Source organism: Hyperolius riggenbachi, chromosome 8 (assembly GCF_040937935.1).
Source record: "Hyperolius riggenbachi isolate aHypRig1 chromosome 8, aHypRig1.pri, whole genome shotgun sequence".
NCBI lineage: Eukaryota > Metazoa > Chordata > Amphibia > Anura > Hyperoliidae > Hyperolius > Hyperolius riggenbachi.
In genome coordinates, this window is record NC_090653.1 from 278,314,757 (window position 1) to 278,333,039 (window position 18,283).

At 46.1% G+C, this 18,283-nt stretch overlaps 1 protein-coding gene across 2 annotated transcripts in view; it reads right to left on the bottom strand.

Moving 5' to 3' along the window:
* Positions 1-18,283, bottom strand: part of LOC137528581 (ficolin-1-like) — a 50,479-nt gene that overhangs the window by 23,609 nt on the left and 8,587 nt on the right. Inside the window, exons 2-6 of one of the 2 annotated variants that reach the window (XM_068249920.1) lie at positions 16,625-16,738; positions 9,025-9,069; positions 7,688-7,724; positions 5,205-5,242; positions 3,129-3,256 (exon numbers count right to left, since the gene is read on the bottom strand). In XM_068249920.1, the coding sequence (XP_068106021.1) occupies positions 3,129-3,256; positions 5,205-5,242; positions 7,688-7,724; positions 9,025-9,069; positions 16,625-16,738 (362 nt within the window). Of the gene's footprint in view, positions 1-3,128; positions 3,257-5,204; positions 5,244-7,687; positions 7,725-9,024; positions 9,070-16,624; positions 16,739-18,283 lie in introns of both variants that reach the window. The other variant, XM_068249921.1, reaches the window with a different exon arrangement.

Sequence of the window (18,283 nt, forward strand, 5' to 3'; positions counted from 1 at the left end):
ACCCAAGGGATGCGACATTGCAGGGAGGGAGGGGAGAGAGGACTAGCGGGCTGGATACAACCCTTGGGCCGTAGCTTTCCCACATCACCTAAATTACCACCAGTCAAACTTCCTGCCACATCTACAGTCAATAGGGTTAAAAAAATTGAAATTGAATAATTACCTCAGTAATGGGAGGCCATTGGACCCCAACCCCAACCCCCCCCCCCTTCTTGAGGCCTAACCCTAAAACCCCCTTCCTGACACCTAACTCTAAAACCCTCCTTCCTGACACCTAACCCTAAAACCCCACTCCTTAACCTTATAATGTTCAAAACAATAAATTCCAAAACAATCATTTTCAAAAATGAACAATTTGTAAATACAAAACAGTTAAAATGTCAAAAACTATAATGCTCATATTTTCAAAATTATAAACATTTCAAAAACTATAATATTCTAATTTTGATAACTAATTATTTTGTGCCCAAATTTTTGCTTTGGGCACCTAATAGCTGATATTTGCCTTAGCGCCTATAGGGGGTCCAAATCGACCATAAGCTGCCGGGCGCCCTGCTTCCTCTACACCCATCCTTTTTCCTAACTTTGTTAGATTCAATATTTTTACTAAATCTAAACTGTAACCCAATGGTTTGAGTATTTTTTTTTTTGTACGCTGAAAGCACATTTGGTGCTATAAATGTTCTAAAAGGGAAGGTGGGACTGCCGACCCAAGGTTGAGAACCACTGCTCTAACCCAGGGCTGCCCAATAGGTCGATCGCGATCTACCGGTAGATCGCGACCGCCTGTTTAGTAGATCGCGGCCACTTGGCCGCTTTCCTGTCAAATTTAGTTGCTGTGTATCCGAGGCTGTCAAAATATGCTGCCTGTGTAGCTGTGGTTGTCATAAAATGCTATGCGCAGCCGTGGCTGTTAGAATGTGATGCCTAGCTGCATCAGTAAGGGGAGGGGAGGGGAGAGGCGTGACTGAAGGGGAGAGGGACAAATGGTGAGATAGCGGCTCCTCCCCTTCAGGCGGAACACAGGAAGTAATGTGGCTTTTCCCCGTTAGCAGGACATGAAAGGTGAGGAGCTCCTAATGGGGGCTGCTTATACTGGGGACACCTCTGCCCATTATTGGGGAAGAGGGCTGCCTAATGCAGGGGACAAATCTGTCTATTGGGGAGCGCCGAGCGGTGGCACAAGCTTTCTGTCTGTGCTGGGGAGGGGGGCTGCCTAATACTTGGGGCATGGCAATCTGTCTGTCTATGCTGGAGAGGGGGCTACCAATACAGGGAGCATGATTACACTGTCCATGCTGGGGGAAGGGGGCTAGCTCTTACTCATCTGTGGTGGATTTTTTTTTTGCGGGTGGGGCGGGGGGGGGGGGGGGGAAGGTATGGTAGATCACTCCTGCTCAGTAATTTTTTAAGTAGCTCGCAAGCCGGAAAAGTGTGGGCACCCCTGCTCTAATCTATTGAAATTCATATGTCTGATGACTGCAGTTGGGGGGGATGTGTTGAAGGGGAAAACAAACCCGTTACATTTTGTAAGATTTTTTAATGTAGCAGGTTGAAGATGAGTGAATGAGTGAAAATGCTCTTGCAAAAAATGAGTTTCCTGCAGAGTGTGGAAGGTGAGAGCGGGATATGCGGGGCTAACTCACCTGGCTACCACTAGCATTTCGGCGCGTTCCATCGGCTTACACTTCCACATTCAGAGCCAGAATCCTCGCCAAGTGTGCGTCAGTGTTATGCACCTTGAATCCAGGTGGCAGCCAGGTGAGTTAACCCTTCATTTCCCGCTCTCGCCTCTTGCACTCTGCAGGACATCCTCTCGCTTTTCTCGAAAGCCTTCTCACTCGTCCCTACTCTTCAGTAAGGACTCGCCAACATGTACTGTACTATACTGTTTTTGCAGACCTGCAGCAGGCAGGTTGCCTTTTTTGCCTCAGCTATTTAGCAACAGGTAAAACTGGTGATCTCTTAATTTGGTTCTCAGGAGGAGGAGGATATGGTGGTGTAGGTATAGATATACAGTATAGCAGCCTGTGAAAAATGTAACCTGGGGCACTTTTGTGCACTCCAGGCGGAAAATGGGAGTGACCACGCACCAGAATATGGGTGGAGCTAAAATGTCATGACCTTAAAGCGGAATATAACCCTGCATTTCAACTTTTCTCTAAAACATTATTTACAGTATATTATATGCAACCAGCATTTTTTTTTTTTACTAGACCAGCATTGGAAGGGTTACACACAGAGCTTTAAAGTTCCTGGAGAGAAATGCAGATGCATCGCTTACATAGATACATTTTGTTTACTTAAATGTATCTAAGTGTGGAATGTTACATTCTATTAAGTTAAATGTATCTATCTTAACTTCTGATGCCTCTGCATATCTCTCCAGGGAACTTTAAACCTCTGTGTGTAACCCTTCCAATGCTGGTCTAGTAAAAAAAAAATGCTGGTTGCATATAATATTCTGTAAATAATGTTTTAGAGCAAAGTTGAAATGCAGGGTTATATTCCGCTTTAAGAGCGGTCTGAAGATTGCCCAGCAATTGCCCAGGATGAAGCCCTCTCTCCATTAATACACCCCCCCCCCAAAAAAAAATGCAGCATATCACATTAATAGGCAGTGTCACTTAAACATAACTAGGCAGAGTTACCTGGCTTCTGTGCTGGCTGGTCTGGCTTTCTGCTGGGCGGGCTGGCCTGCTGCTAGGTTGACTTGCAGTTCACCTATAGCATTCCCTGATATTCTAGTGTACCCCCTCCCATGCTCCCGCAGGCCATCCATTGAGGCACCACAACCAAAAGCATGCCCCTATATAATAACCACAGCTCCCTGCATGCCTCCATAAAGGCATGACAGCACCCAGCATGGCACAACAGCACCCAGTATGCCCACATAGAGGCACCACAGCACCCAGCATACCCCCGATTGATGCACCACAGCTCCCAGCATGCCCGCCATTGAGGCACCACAGCTGACTCTGCCTTAGGGAACATCTGGGGCACCCCAGAATAGATCCAGGGCACGTGCCACTGATCTTTGGGGTTAGCAACGCCCCTTGTTGGGGTTAGATGATCACTAGGGAATGGGGATTCATTTTAAACCCTGTAAAGGTGTTGTATATACTCACAATCCACCCTCCGCCATCGGTGTGCAGGTCACACAGGACTTTCAGTGGCTGCTCGCCATCCGGGTATATGGTGTACCAGTCACTCAGCACCACACCATAGTTCTGAAGTTCTTTGCAGTTTTGTGCAGCTGAGGGATAGTGGAAAAAAATATAGCCCAGTAAAATAAACCATGTACAGTATATTTAATATAGAAAGCACAAAAGGCAGAAAAAGCACAAACCTCCCCCAAATACTTACCGAGCCTGCAGCCACATCTGGCAGCCATACTGTACCTCCTAGCGGGCTCCTAGCAGCTTTCTGGCTTCCCCCATGCATGCAAGCTGGCCTGACCTGATGCAGGTCAGGTAACACAACGCCTTCCGTACATGGATGCCGGAAGCTGCAAGGAGCCCGCTAAGAGGTTCAGGAAAGCTGCCAGATGTCGCTGGAGGCTTGGTAAGTATTACAGCCAGCCAACCCCCCCAAATATCCAGCCAAAGACATAGATTGCAGTGGCCCTCCTGTGTGGGAAAATGATCATTATCTACGTCTTCCCACTTGAAGGGGCATTATGGTGAAAAATTGTACAATTTAAAATATGTGCAAACATACACAAATAAGAACTATGTTTTTTCCAGAGTAAAGTGAGCCATAAATTACTTTTCCCCTATGTTGCTGTCACTTACAGTAAGTAGTAGAAATCTGACAGAAGCGACAGGTTTTGGACTAGTCCATCTTTTCATGGGTGATTCTCAGGGATTTATTTATTTTCAAAAGCACTTAGTGAATGGCAGTTGCTCTGTCCAACTGCCAAAAAACTGTGTAGCGAGCAGGGAAGCTGGCCAGCATCATTGTTTAAATCCATTTAGGGAATATCTTTATAAAAAATAAAAGCCTTGCTGAAAATCCTATATGAAGAGATGGACTAGTCCAAAACCTGTTGGTAATGTCAGATTTCTACTACCTACTGTAAGTGACAGCAACATAGGAGAAAATTAATTTATGGCTCATTTTATTCTGGAAAAAATGTACTTCTTATTTGTCTGTTTGCACATATTTTAAATTTTACAGTTTTTCGCCATAGTGCCCTGTCCTGCTCCTGTTGCATATTCCTTCCACCTGAAGAAAAACGCCATAGGCAGAGAAAACTAAATGGCATTTTCTTCTTGGGCGGATATATGTGCTAGAAGCAGGCTAATTTAGGGCTTTATGGACAGCTTCAGGCATAGGGTTCATCCAATAGTTGGAGTATTGATAAAGTCTAGTTGTGGATATTTTACTATGTACCTTTTGTTGGTGATTTTATTTGTCCCAACTTTTATTCGGCCAAACTTTGACCTCTGAAAGTCTAACCCTAACCTCCTAACTCTAAGTATTTAACCTAACCTTCCTTTACCCTATCTGCTAATGCTAGCCTTTCTGAAATAAGGCATAATGTACGCACCACCTTCTTTTTAGTACCAGCCAGGGCCGGGCCGAGGCATAGGCTGGAGAGGCTCCAGCCTCAGGGCGCAGTGTAGGAAGGGGGCGCACAATTTATTCAGCTGTCATTCCTAATTGTGTATGAAGCAGAAAGAAATAAGAAAAGGGGATACATAGCAGCGACTGCAAGCCAGATAACTAGATATTAAGGTGTTGGGGGCCCTGTGGCCCTCTTAGTCTAATAGTAATCAGTGTGTGACATCTGGGGTGGGAGGGATGGAGGGGCGCTCTTTGGTGTCTCAGTCTTGGGTGCTGAAGGACCTTGTCCCTGCTCTGGTACCAGCTGCTAGACAGGGTGTAAGTGCACAGCTGCTGTATAAACAAGTTGTGGATGTTGGACGCAACAAATCACCTGGGCACCTCAGCTTTATTCATTCACATTATTCAATGTCTGCCACTTGACCACATAGTAGCTGAGCATTGGTGCTCCATCAAAAGCTAAGAATGGCTGCCACATTGGGCACTATGGCAGTGCCCAATTCAAAGGTGAAAACTGTTTTTCTAATTCTATCACTTTCCGAAGGGGCTCGGGGAAGGGATTAAAATGAACCCACTGAAATACAGGAAATACTAAAACATTTCAACAGGAAAATTCATTATCATAGATCACCTACCATATGTTGTTTTTGCAGCAACACCATCTCCCTTTTCTCCTGTTAATTAACAAAAATAATAATAAGTAAGTAACCTAAACAAAATTTTCATTGTTTTCAGACTATAAGACGCTCCTGACCATAAGACACACCTAGGTTTAGAGGGCGAAATTCAGAGAAAAAAATATGCTAAACCTGGTGCATCCATGGTGCACGGGCGTCTTGTGGATGTTCTCTCCACAATTATTGTGTTCCCCTTGTACCTCTTGTGTCCTTCTCTGCCCTCCTTGCATCCTTCTGTGTCCCCCATGGGTCCACCTCAGTCCGGCTTGTGTCCTCCTCCATAGCCCCTTTGTGTCCTTCTATGTCCTCTATTTCCCCCCCTCATGTCCTCCTCCGTGCCCCTTTTTGTCCTCCTGTGACCTTGTTTGTCTCCCTGTGTCCTCTTTGTGTAACTGTTTGCCTCCTTTGTGTCCCTATAGTTCTCCTTGTGTCTTCCTTTGTGTCCCTGTTTATCTCCATGCGTCTTCCTTTGTGTCCATGTCCTCCTTCGCTCCCTACCGTACAGAGTAATTGGCATTGGAATTAGAAGTATGTCTCTCTCCTGATCTGAAGGCGCCCATGGCAATCAGATGCTTCTCCTCTCCCTCTCTGTTTCCCTAGTGCCAGTCGCATGTAATGATGCAATTAGCAGAAGCCAGCACTATGGGAATAGTGTGGAAGACAAGACGTCTCTGATCGCCATGGGCGCGCCTTTAAATACAGGGAAACACATACAGGTATAAATAAGAAGTATGTTTCTTCCATAGTAAAATGAGCCATGAATTACTTTTCTCCTAGGTTGCGGTCACTTATAGTAAGTAGTAGAAATCTGACATTACCAACAGGTTTTGGGCTAGTCCACCTCTCCATAGGGGATTCTCAGCATGGCCTTTATTCTCTATAAAGACACTCCATGAAAAAGATTTATAAAAAGATGCTGGCCAGCCTCCCTACTCACCATACACTTGTTTGGCAGTTGGACAGAGCACTTGCTTCTCACTAAGTGCTTTTGAAAACAAAGAAAACCCTGAGAACCCTCCATGAGGAGATGGGCTAGTCCAAAACCTGTTGGTGATGTCAGATTTCTACTAACTACTGTAAGTGACAACAACAAAGGAGAAATATCATTTATGGCTATTTTACTCAGGAAGAAACATACTTCCTATCTGTTTATACATACATTTTACATTTTAAGATTTCCGCCACAGGGTCCTTTAAGCAGAGCCACTGAAGGGTAAAGTTCATCTCACCACAGCAGATCGTTTGGATAAACAATCTCTCTTTATCCTGCAGAAAACTGCTGGTAGTACAGTTCATAAGCTGGCAGGAAAGCCGCCGATTGGCAAAGGTCAGTGGGAGTACACAATCCTACAATAACACGTTAAGGAGGACACCAACACACACGGGGGAGGGAGCAGAGGACGTCACACAGCTAATTTGCTGCCTAGGCTCCGCCCACCAACATTTTGCATCCTAATTGGATGCTTCTTCAGGGTGTCTGGCAGTCCCTGACCCCAACCTGCTAGTGATCCACCTGGCTGATCTACTCAACCCTGTCGACGCCGATCTCCCAGCCAATCCCATTGTTTGCACCACTACCCCGCCTGCCACGTAACGTCACACATGTGACGCTCCTTATCCCTTCATCGTCCCTCCGCCCCCACCACATAACAACAATACGTCATCAGCTCCACAGCTGTGTGTGCAGCCCGCCCAAGCGATGTTGCCCAAGGGGATCCGCTACTGATTCCTGACGGGCAACATCCATCACAGGTGTGCACACACCTTTAGTTATATAGTCATAGGAATAGCTCCCAACTGACCCTCTTTTGGAGGGACAGTCCCTCTCTGGGAACCAAATCCCTCCGTCCCACTTTCTTCCTTATGTGTCCCTCTTTCAGGATTAACGTTCAGATCTATGTACATATGTCTTTTTCTACTGAAATATGTGTTTAAAATACATAAATATATATATATATATATATTTATTCCCATTCATTCAATCTTACTTTCAAGTGTTAATATGAAGGTAAATGAACCAGGCTAGTGTGGTTTGAATTATAAAACAACATATTCTTATCATTTATATCTTATAACATCTTTATGGTGTGCGTGACTAGGGGTGTGGCGGGGGCGTGGTTAGGGGTGTGGTAGGGACGTTATTAGGGGCGTGGAAGGGGCTTGGCTTAAGTGTCCCTTATTTTAAAAAGTTTGGAAGTATGGTCACTGCCCCTGAACAAGCATGCAGATCAGGTGCTCTGACTGAAGAGTGACTGGATTAGCTGCATGCTGGTTCCAGGTGTGCGATTCAGACGCCACTGCTGCTAAAAAGATCACCAGGATATCCAGGCAACTGGTATTATCTAAAAGGAAATACATATAACCGCCTCCTTATTCTGCTCACTTCAAGTGTGCTTTAAATACTGTAAAAATGCCATTATCTGTTTACAACTGTCTGTTTCCCTTGAACTCCTTTAGCTCCCTGGACACCAGCTTCACCTAGATAGAGAAACGAGATAATCACAAACATACTTACATACACTGAAGATGGCAAATGCAGGGTGGAGACTTCCAGTCCCCCTGTACATCACATAGAGATTTAACACATGGAGCCTGACTCACTAAGACAAATAGCATGCTTTATCAAAGTTAGCACGCTTTATCAAAGTTAACACGCCTTATCAGAGTAACATAGCGAGTGCAACAAACCAGCAGGGGCTCAGGGCAGGACGAGTGGAGCTCTCCCCATTGACAACTAGCAGGCATAAGTTTGCTATGCTACTCTGATAAGGCGTGTTAACTTTGATAAGGCGGGCTATTTGTCTTAGTGAATCAAGCTCATGGGGCCATATGCAATGAACGTTTTCTCCTGAGTTTTCTCCTACGAGATAATTTGTTTCATCTTCGATTTATAAAAACTTTTTAGGACTTTACAATGGAAAAAGTACAAAAACGTAGGTGACAAAGTACTAATAAAATTATTTTGGGTATTTTTTTTGTTTGCTGGTGGTTTAAAGGGCAATTTATTGACACATTTGAAAATACCACCTAGGAGAAAACTCAGGTGAAAAAGTGAATAGCATATGGCCCCTAATTACAAAACTTACAGGTGATAAAACAAATGAACGAAAGAAGGAAAGAAAGAGATAAGGTAATCCCTGTTTTTGGTACCAGCAGTCTCTGGTCCTTAAAGAGGAACTCCAGTGAAAATAATGTAATAAAAAAAAGTGCTTCATTTTTACAATAATTATGTATAAATGATTTAGTCAGTGTTTGCTCATTGTAAAATCTTTCCTCTCCCAGATTCACATTCTGACATTTATTACATGGTGACATTGTTACTGTGGGCAGGTTATGTAGCTGCTGCTAGCTGTTTTGGCTGTTAGAGACAGCTGTAAACAGCTATTCCGTGTCTGTGAACCTTGTACATTGTAACAAACTGCCAATAGTACCGCGTCCTCAGAGCTTCTTGTGGGAGGGGTTTCACCACAATATCAGTCATACAGCGCCCCCTGATGGTCTGTTTGTGAAAAGGAATAGATTTCTCATGTAAAAGGGGGTATCAGCTACTGATTGGGATAAAGTTCAATTCTTGGTTGGAGTTTCTCTTTAAGGGGCCAAAGACTGCTGGCACTGAAGTGATTAAGTTTAGAGTGGGAAGTTGGGAAATGAAGGTGCCCTCATACATTCACATGCACAATGTTTTGGAAAAGGGGGGTAGGGAAGGGGTGTAAAAAGTTAGGAAACAGTTTGAGAGAACTTTGGTATAGTTGCACAAAGTACAAATTGTCTTTCCAACCTTTTTGTCCAGGTGGACCGGCCTTCCCCGGTTGCCCTTCTTGTCCTGAGAAGATAGTAGCAAGACAAACATGAGGCAGGGTGGAAAATATAGAAATATAACAGAAGTAAAAATTAACAATAATAGTAAATATTATTACTTTGCACAGTACATGGTCTTGTCATTAGCTGTCTCTTAACACAATTTAATCCCTACCATAGTCATATGTTCCTACTTAAAGGACTTACGAGCCCAAATCAGTAAAAAAAGGTCTGTACCTGGATGAAGTTTGAAGGCACGGAGGACGCCATCCTCGCTCTCCGTGCAGCTCCGCCGGGTCCCCGCTGCTTATCCTCCCCCCGGCCGGACCCCGACCCCACAGCCCGGGTCGGGCTCTCCTGCCTCCTCAAATATGGCCGCCGGAGGAGGCCGCGGCTGCACAGTCCGCACCGACGCGAGTGTGGCTGCGCAGCTCTAGGGCCTCCCTCCCCGATCCACGCTACGTAGCGTGGATCAGGGAGGGAGGCCCTAGAGCTGCGCAGCTGCACTCGCGCCGGTGTGGACTGCGCAGCCGCGGCCTCCTCCGGCGGCCATATTTGAGGACTTTTTTGGTACTTTAGAAGAGGACTTAGGTGAATAGTGCAATCTCAAAATGCAGGAAGACGCTTTTCTGAAAAAACTTTATTGACACATGTAGAAAAAAGGTATATCAAAAATGGTATAAAAATGCTTCTGGATTCCCACCTAGCAGCGTCCTCTTCACATCGCCATTGGGAAGGCCATTGTGTGCGTCTGGTTAGTTCAGACGCCTCCCATCATTTAATTCTTTATTCCATTTGGCTTTTACTCCTGGTTGAGCTGCACAGAGCTGGGTATCACGGCCTGATGAAGGGCACATACAAATTTACATAAAAGCCCGAAACGAACATGTGTCGTTGCCTTTGAGATAAAATACCCATAAAGCTACAACCATCTATTAAGCCAAGTCAGATTATGTCTTAGTCCTCTATTTGGTCAAGTGATGTATTATTGATCATATGAAGATTGATTGTATGAAATTGAAGAACCTCATTTTTATACCATTTTTGATATACCTTTTTTCTACATGTGTCAATAAAGTTTTTTCAAAAAAGCATCTTCCTGCATTTTGAGATTGCACTATTCACCTAAGTCCTTTTCTAAAGTAACAAAAAAGTCTTGGTGGGCAAGGTGGATTGCCCCTAAAAAGGACTGTGTTTTGATCCTTCACGCTATAAAGGATTGCACCCAAAGATAATTTTATAAAGGCCATATTTGATGAGGCAGGAGAGCCCGACCCAGGCTGTGGGGTCGGGGTCCGGCCAAGGGGAGGATAAGCAGCGGGGACACGGCGGAGCTTCACGGAGGGCGCGGATGGCGTCCTCTGTGCCTTCAAACTTCATCCAGGTACAGACCTTTCTTTTACTGATTTGGGCTCGTAAGTCCTTTAACCTTCCTGGCGGTAAGCCCGAACTGAGTTCGGGCTATGCCGCCGGAAGGCACCGCTCAGGCCCCGCTGGGCCGATTTGCATAATTTTTTTTTTGCTGCACGCAGCTAGCACTTTGCTAGCTGCGTGCAGTGCCCGATCGCCGCCGCTACCCGCCGATCCGCCGCAATTCCTCTCGCCGCGGCCGCCCCCCCCCCAGACCCCGTGCGCTGCCTGGCCAATCAGTGCCAGGCAGCGCTATGGGGCAGATCGGAGTCCCCTCTGACGGCACGACGTCGATGACGTCGGTGACGTCATCCCGCCCGTCGCCATGGCGACGGGGGAAGCCCTCCAGGAGATCCCGTTCTTTGAACGGGATCTCCGGATCTCCGATCGCCGGCGGCGATCGGAGGGGCTGGGGGGATGCCGCTGAGCAGCGGCTATCATGTAGCGAGACTTCGTCTCGCTACATGAAAAAAAAAAAAAAAAATTTTAAAAAAAAGATTTGCTGCCCCCTGGCGATTTTTTTGCAAACCGCCAGGAGGGTTAAGCCTACTACACACGAATGAGGCATGTTGCCTGGCAGGGATTCGGACCTGATCCCAGGGCCTGTTCTAGTTACAACAAACCCCAACAGACCCCTCCCCCCTAAAATGGGCATTAGGGGTCCCTTTGTTTCTGCCAAATTTTCTCCACCAACCACCTGGAGCCCCAAGATGGCCACCAGCCTCCAGGTCTCCCCCAAACTTGATTGTGATCCCTGGAGCCCTTGCAGAGTTTGTGTTACTTGTCCTGGATGGTGTGCTCCTCTATTTGTCGTATGGCTCCATGCTTTTCCATCTTCATCCTTGCAGGGGCAAAAAGGAGGTAGCGCTGGACTTACCTCTGAACAGAAGACACAATGGTCTCATTCAAGAGCAAAAGCAACTGTATTTGGGTAAACTCCACTTGTGATGGCACTGGGCTCACAGAGACCCGTTCTCAGACACTCCCATATTTTTGCCTGAAGAAGCCATTTTTTTTCTGCAAAATGCGTTGCAAGTAAAGTTTACCTAAATAAAGATGTTTTTGCTCTTGATTGAGACCATAGTATCTTCTATTCAGAGGTAATTCCACCACCACCTACTTTTTAAACTGCTTTTCATGTGTTTTCATCTTGTTGGTGTCTCTGTTTCCCCAATTGTTCATTCTTTAGCAATCTAATGTTTTCAAACAGCTCAGCTGGAGGAGTTAGGCACCACCGGGGCGAGGACTTAGGGTTAGGCACCCCCAGGAGGTCTAAAGGTTAGGCACCACCATGGGGGTCTTAAGATAAGCCACCACCAGGGGGGGTCTTAGGGTTAGGCACCACCAGGAGGTCTAAAGGTTAGGCACCACCAAGGGGGTCTTAGGATAAGCCACCACCAGGGGGGGGGGGGGGTCTTAGGGTTAAGCACCACCAGGGCGGGTCTTAGGGTTAGGCACCACCAGGGGGGGGGGGTCTTTGGGTTAGGCACCACTAGTAGTGGTGCCTAACCCCAAGACCCCCCCCCCCCCCCGTCTTAGCTTTAGGCACCACCAGGAGACGGTTCTGTGTGAGAGTAGGGACAGGTTAAGTTATAGCTAGATTCAACATTATCTGTACATTTACAGATAATGGAATACCGCAGTTAAATTGTTATTTACCATGTTTGTTATCATTTTGTTATTTAACATTGCGCTTAAATTGTTGTTTACAGATATTTATAGTAATATCGATATTTAATGTCGTGCCTAAATTAGCTCGCAGCTTTTTCAAATGTTTGTCTTTGGGCCATATACAATTCATCTTTTCTCCTAAGTTTTCTCCTAGGAAATCATTTTTCATCTTCAGTTTAAGATAACTGTTTAGCACTCGGCAAAAAGTACCAAAAAGTAGGTGAAAACTGAAAAAGTACTGCCAAAATTATTCTGAGTATTTTCTTGCTTGTTGGTGGGTTAAAGGGCATTTTATTGAAAAACTGTGAAAATAGAAAACTCAGGAGCAGGGACGGTCGTAGTGAGCCAACTTCGCTACGCTGGAACTACGCGTACTTTTACGCAATTATGTGTGTTTGATAGTACTATGCATTCATCCAGAAACATAGTTATCCATGAGCAAATTATCCTAAAAAAACTAATTAGCAACACCCAGTAGGCGGACACTGCAGCAAACAAATCATTGAGCGATCAACAGCTCCTGGTCTAAAGATTCAAAAAATACATTTTTTCATTTGGCTGTTTTCTGTACTGTAAACATGAAATGTCAATTTTAAATATCCATACATAAAAATAGCATAACATTATCCAAAGTGTGTATATTGAGATTATATTTGCCCTATCTTTGTTGCTAGGTGTGCCCCTCTGGCTATGCATTGTACAGTATTTATTCAGAATCAGAATCAGAATCAGAATTCCTTTATTTCGCCAAGCACGGGTGGGCCGTGCCCGGAATTGGATTTGGCACATTGATGGCATAGAAAGAGTCAAAAACAACAGACAAGAGTAGTACAACAGAGCAAGAGTAGTACAACAGAACATGATTAATACAACAAGACATGAGAATACACATTTGTGGTAGGGGTCCAGCACGGACAGCAGCGTGTGACAGCAGATAACACTAGCATGACCTAACCAAGGCAGATAAACAAGCAGCCGCAGCCGAGGTCGGATGTTAGACTACAGACGGCTACAGGGGGGGGGGGGGGACAGTAGAGCGAGCAGAGTTCAGGAGTCTAATGGCAGTGGGGAAAAAGGTGTTCATGCGCCTGCTGGTTTTTGCGGGGATGGACTGGAACCTCCGACCGAGTTTGAGTCGCCTGAAAAAACTGTTACCAGGGTGTGAATGGTCACCCACAATTTTCATTGCTCTGTTACGCAGCCTGGTGTTGTAGATGAGATCTAGAGGGGGAAGAGGTTTCCCGATGATCCTCTCCGCTGAGCTGATGACCCTCTGAAGTTTGTATCTGTCACTGGTGGTGCAGCCAGCAAACCAGACCAGGATGGATGAGCAGAGAACTAACTCTATCGTCGCAGAGTAGAAGGACCTCAGAAGTTCTTGGGCAATACCAAACTTCTTTAGTTGGCGAAGGAAGAAGAGTCTTTGCTGAGCCTTCTTCTGAGTTGCGGTGGTATTGGCCTTCCAGGTCAGGTCATCAGAGAGGGTCGTACTCAGAAGGCGGACGCTAGGAACCCTAGCGACTTCGGTACCCTCGATGTAATTCGGGGTGGGGGGATTACTGGTATACTTCCTAAAATCAATGACCATCTCCACAGTTTTGGCTGTGTTGAGAACCAGCCTATTCTCTCTACACCAATTGCAGACTCTGTCGACCTCCTGGCGGTAGGCCTGCTCGTCATTCTCACTAACAAGGTCAACAATTGTGGTATCGTCCGCAAATTTGATGATTTTGACAGAGTCCGCAGTGGAAGTGCAGTTATTCGTGTATAGAGAGAACAGGAATGGTGACAAGACGCAGCCCTGAGGGGCTCCAGTGTTTGTCACTCTGGGTCTGGAGACTATGTCGCCCAGCTTCACAACCTGGGACCTATTCGATAGAAAGTCTGTGATCCAGAGGCGAAGAGTAGGATGAACTTCCAGCTCCGTGAGATTGTCATGCAGGATACGGGGGCAGATAGTGTTAAAGGCCGAGCTGAAGTCCAGGAGAAGGATTCTAGCATAAGAGTTCGGCCTGTCTAGGTGGTCAGTGATAAATTCCAGGCAGATGTTGATAGCATCGTCCGTGGACCTGTTTGCTCTGTATGCGAACTGGAGAGGGTCCAGTCGGTCTAGAGTAGTGTTCTTGAGCAGAGACAGGACCACTTTTTCAAAGGTCTTCATGACCACTGATGTTAGGGCCACGGGCCTGAAGTTGTTTAGGTCTGAGACCCCTTGCTTTTTCGGGACGGGAATGATGGTGGATTCCTTGAAACATGTAGGGACCTTCCCTTCCCCGAGAGACCTGGCGTAGATAGAGGTGAGGACGGGGGCCATCTGCCCTGAGCAGGACTTCAGACATGCCGGTGACACGCCATCAGGGCCAGATGCTTTCCTGGCATTCAAGGAAGACAGAAGGCAAAGAACGTTGGTCTCGGATACTGTCAGGGAAGGGCATGTGCTCGAGCTAGGTTCAGTGCGCCTAGCAGCAGGGGGGGCAGAAGGAGTTGACTGCCCCCCAGGGGTGGCCGGGACCTCAAACCTGCAGTAAAAGTTGCTGAGTTCCTCGGCTAGCTCGGAGCAAGGAGTAGCCTGTTGGGGTGGGGGCTTATAGCTAGTGGCAGCCTTCAGGCCCTTCCAGACAGCCCGAGGGTCGTTTGAGCGGAGGTTGTTCTGAATCTTTTCAGCATGTGACCGTTTTGCAGCACGCAGTTCCCTGTTGAGGGAGTTCCTTGCCGACCTGAAGTCCTCCAGGGAGCCAGACTTGTGAGCGGCTTCCTTGCGCTTCCGCAGTTGACGCAGCTTATTTGAGAACCACGGTTTATCGTTAGGGTAAATCTTGAAGGACCTGGTGGATACACAGGATTCCTCGCAGAAGCTGATATAGGATGAAACAGCATCAGCCCACTCATCTAGGTCGGGTGATTCCAGTGCCTTCCAGTCCGTGCAGTTGAAACACTCCTGGAGTTGGAGCTTGGCTTCATTAGACCACCACACTTTAGTAGACCTCAGGACTGGTTTCGCTGACTCCAAGCGCCTTCTGTAGGTGGGAACCAGATGGATGAGGCAGTGGTCAGAGGAACCGAGAGCAGCCCATGAGACGGCCTTGTAGGCGTCCTTAAGAGGCGTATAACAGTGGTCAAGAGTGGCACCGTTCCTGGTGGGGCAGACCACGTGCTGGTGGTAGCGTGGGAGCTCATGCCGGAGGTTCGCTTTGTTGAAGTCACCCATGATGATAAACAGAGAGTCTGGAAGGGATGTCTCCCACTGCGTGATGGTGTCGCTGAGATCCCGCTGAGCAGATTTAACGTCAGCGTCAGGAGGAATGTACACACCTGCGAGGACATAGGAGGAGAACTCTCTGGTTGAGTATGTAGGCTTGCAGTTAATGAGCAATAGTTCGAGGTTGGGGGTGCACTTTTTGACTAGTACTGATGTGCTTGGGCTCCATGCGGAGCTGACATAGAAACAGATTCCCCCACCTTTCTTTTTCCCTGAGAGGGTGGGGTCACGGTCCGCACGTATAATGTTGAAGCCCGGGAGGAGAAGGGCATTGTCTGGGATGACCTCCTGCAGCCACGTTTCCATGAAGCAGATGACTGGGGTATTATTGCCTAGCTCCCTCTTGTTACTGATAAGGCGAAGTTCATCCAGCTTGTTAGGAAGGGAGCGGACATTTGCCAAGAGGGCCGAAGGAATGGCTGAGCGCAGACCCCTTTTCCGCAATCTCACAAGGGCCCCCGCCCGGCAACCCCTGCGCCGCTGACCTGAACGGACCAGTGGGTCAGGGCTGGTGATTTTTTGGATGTGGCTCAAGACGGAATTGTAAAGGAGACCACCGTCTGGGAGGGAAGAGCTGCAGGATTCCCAGAGGGAGAGCTGCATCCTGGTGTAGGCAGTGCGGGGCATGAGAGGAGGTGAAGGGGGTTACTGAACGACCATTCTGCTGGGGGGGGGGGCAGCCACCTGTGATGCGCTGTAACCATTGGAGTGGGCCCCGTCAGTCAGGTAGAGCAGCCGTGCAGGAGCACCTCAACACAGTCCATATGCCCCCGAACAGGTGCAGGTCAGCACAGTCCATATGCCCTGTGGGAGGTGGATTGACACCAGACCATATGTACAGAACAGATCAATGCAGCCCAACAGCAGCACCACAATCCAGAAAACAGATCAACATAGCACCGACATATTACGCAGCGACGTACAGAGTATATTGTCTTGTCACTAACTGTCCCTCAGAGGGGCTCACAATCTAGTCCCTACCACAGTCCTATGTCTATGTATGTATCGTGTAGTGTATGCATCATAGTCTAGGGCCAATTTAGGGGGAAGCCAATTCACTTATCTTTATGTTTTTGGGATGTGGGAGGAAACCAGAGTGTCCAGAGGAAACCCACACAGACACGGGGAGAACATACAAACTCCTTGCAGATGTTGACCTGGCTGAGATTTAAACCGGGGACCCAGCGCTGCAAGGCAAGAGCACTACACCACCATGCTGCCCAGTACAATACATACCAACCTTTTAATCCCTGAAGTCCAGCCTCTCCTTTCTCACCAGCGGACCCTGGGAAGCCGGGACATCCTCGGAGAATGGTCAGCTTGTCTGAACTGCCAACCCCAACCACTTTAACTTCTGTGCAGATGAAAGAGATCAGGTTAAAACCAGCAATGGAGAGCTTAGAGTGCTTTTATACGTAACAGAGTTAGGCTCGGTTCACGGTGATGAGTTGCAGTGTGGCACAACGGCCACATTCTATTCCCATTTGCTGCCCTGCAATACACCATCTATGCAATGTCCACAGTGTGGCGCGTGCATTGCAGTATAACGGTGTGTGGCACAGGAGCACACTGCTTGCAGCCAGGGCTAGTTCTAGACTATTTGCTGCCTGAAGCCAATTGTTTCATTGCTATATTCCTCTATATACCTCTCACTTCAGTTATCCTTTAACCACTTCAGCCTTCAGTCGTTTTTCACCTTATGCATCCGAGCAATTTTCACCTCCCATTCATTCGATAATAACTTTATCACTACTTATCACAATTAATTGATCTATATCTTGTTTTTTCCGCCACCAATTAGGCTTTCTTTGGGTGGTACATTTTGCTAAGATTTTTTTTTTTCTAAATGCATTTTAACACAAATATTAAGAAAAAATTGAAAAAAAATCATTATTTCTCAATTTTCAGCCATTATAGCTTTAAAATAATACATGCTACCATAATTAAAACCTATGTATTTTATTTGCCCAATTGTCCTGGTTACTACACCATTTAAATTATGTTCCTATCACAATGTATGGCACCAACATTTTATTTGGAAATAAAGGTGCATTTTTTTAGTTTTGCGTCCATCACTATATACAAACTTATAATTTAAAATTAGTTGTATTCCCTCTTCACATGCATATTAAAAAAAGTTCAGCTCCCTAGGTAACTATGTTTTTTTTATTGTTTTGTTCAAATTGTTTTGTGTTTAAATTTAAATTTTAAATGTAATTTATTCTGTCTTTTTTGTTCTAAAAAAATGTATGTGCATGTAGTTTTACTATTTGACCACAAGATGGCCACAGTGAGTTTTTGTTTTTCTATCTTGTGAGTGAGCACGCTCGCTCACAGGAACTCACAGGTACAATGGTTAATTTGCATATATTCAGCAGTGTTGCTCTGGGAGACATCTCAAGCTCACTCCAACCTGAATTATCGCAAATTCTTTCTGTTTTAGGAAAGCAAACTTTTGTTTTTCTTAACATCTTAGTAAGGGGGCTTTTAGGACCATTGTAGTCCCTTACACACTCCAATGAGTTCTGGGTCACCATGAGCTTGCTGGTTAGTCTGTGCCTCAGGATTCACAAGCCCTACTCCATAGAGCCAAATTAATCCATGCCATGCACTGATGAGGATCAAACAATCCGAAACAGTCTGTATGCATGTTGGATTATTATGGCTCTGTACAAATTAACAAGCTGACACATCATTGCATTCCAGCGGTTCTGGAGGTGTGTTTAGCTTCTAAGGGTACAATGGTTAATTTGCATATATATATATATAAAAGCATATATATATAAAAGCAAACTTTTGTTTTTCTTCACAGGAACTACAAAGAGGACATGATTTTTTTTTTTCAGAAAGAAAACCTCTGAAAAGAAGCTGTCGGTTTTTCTACCGGGGACTTAGATTG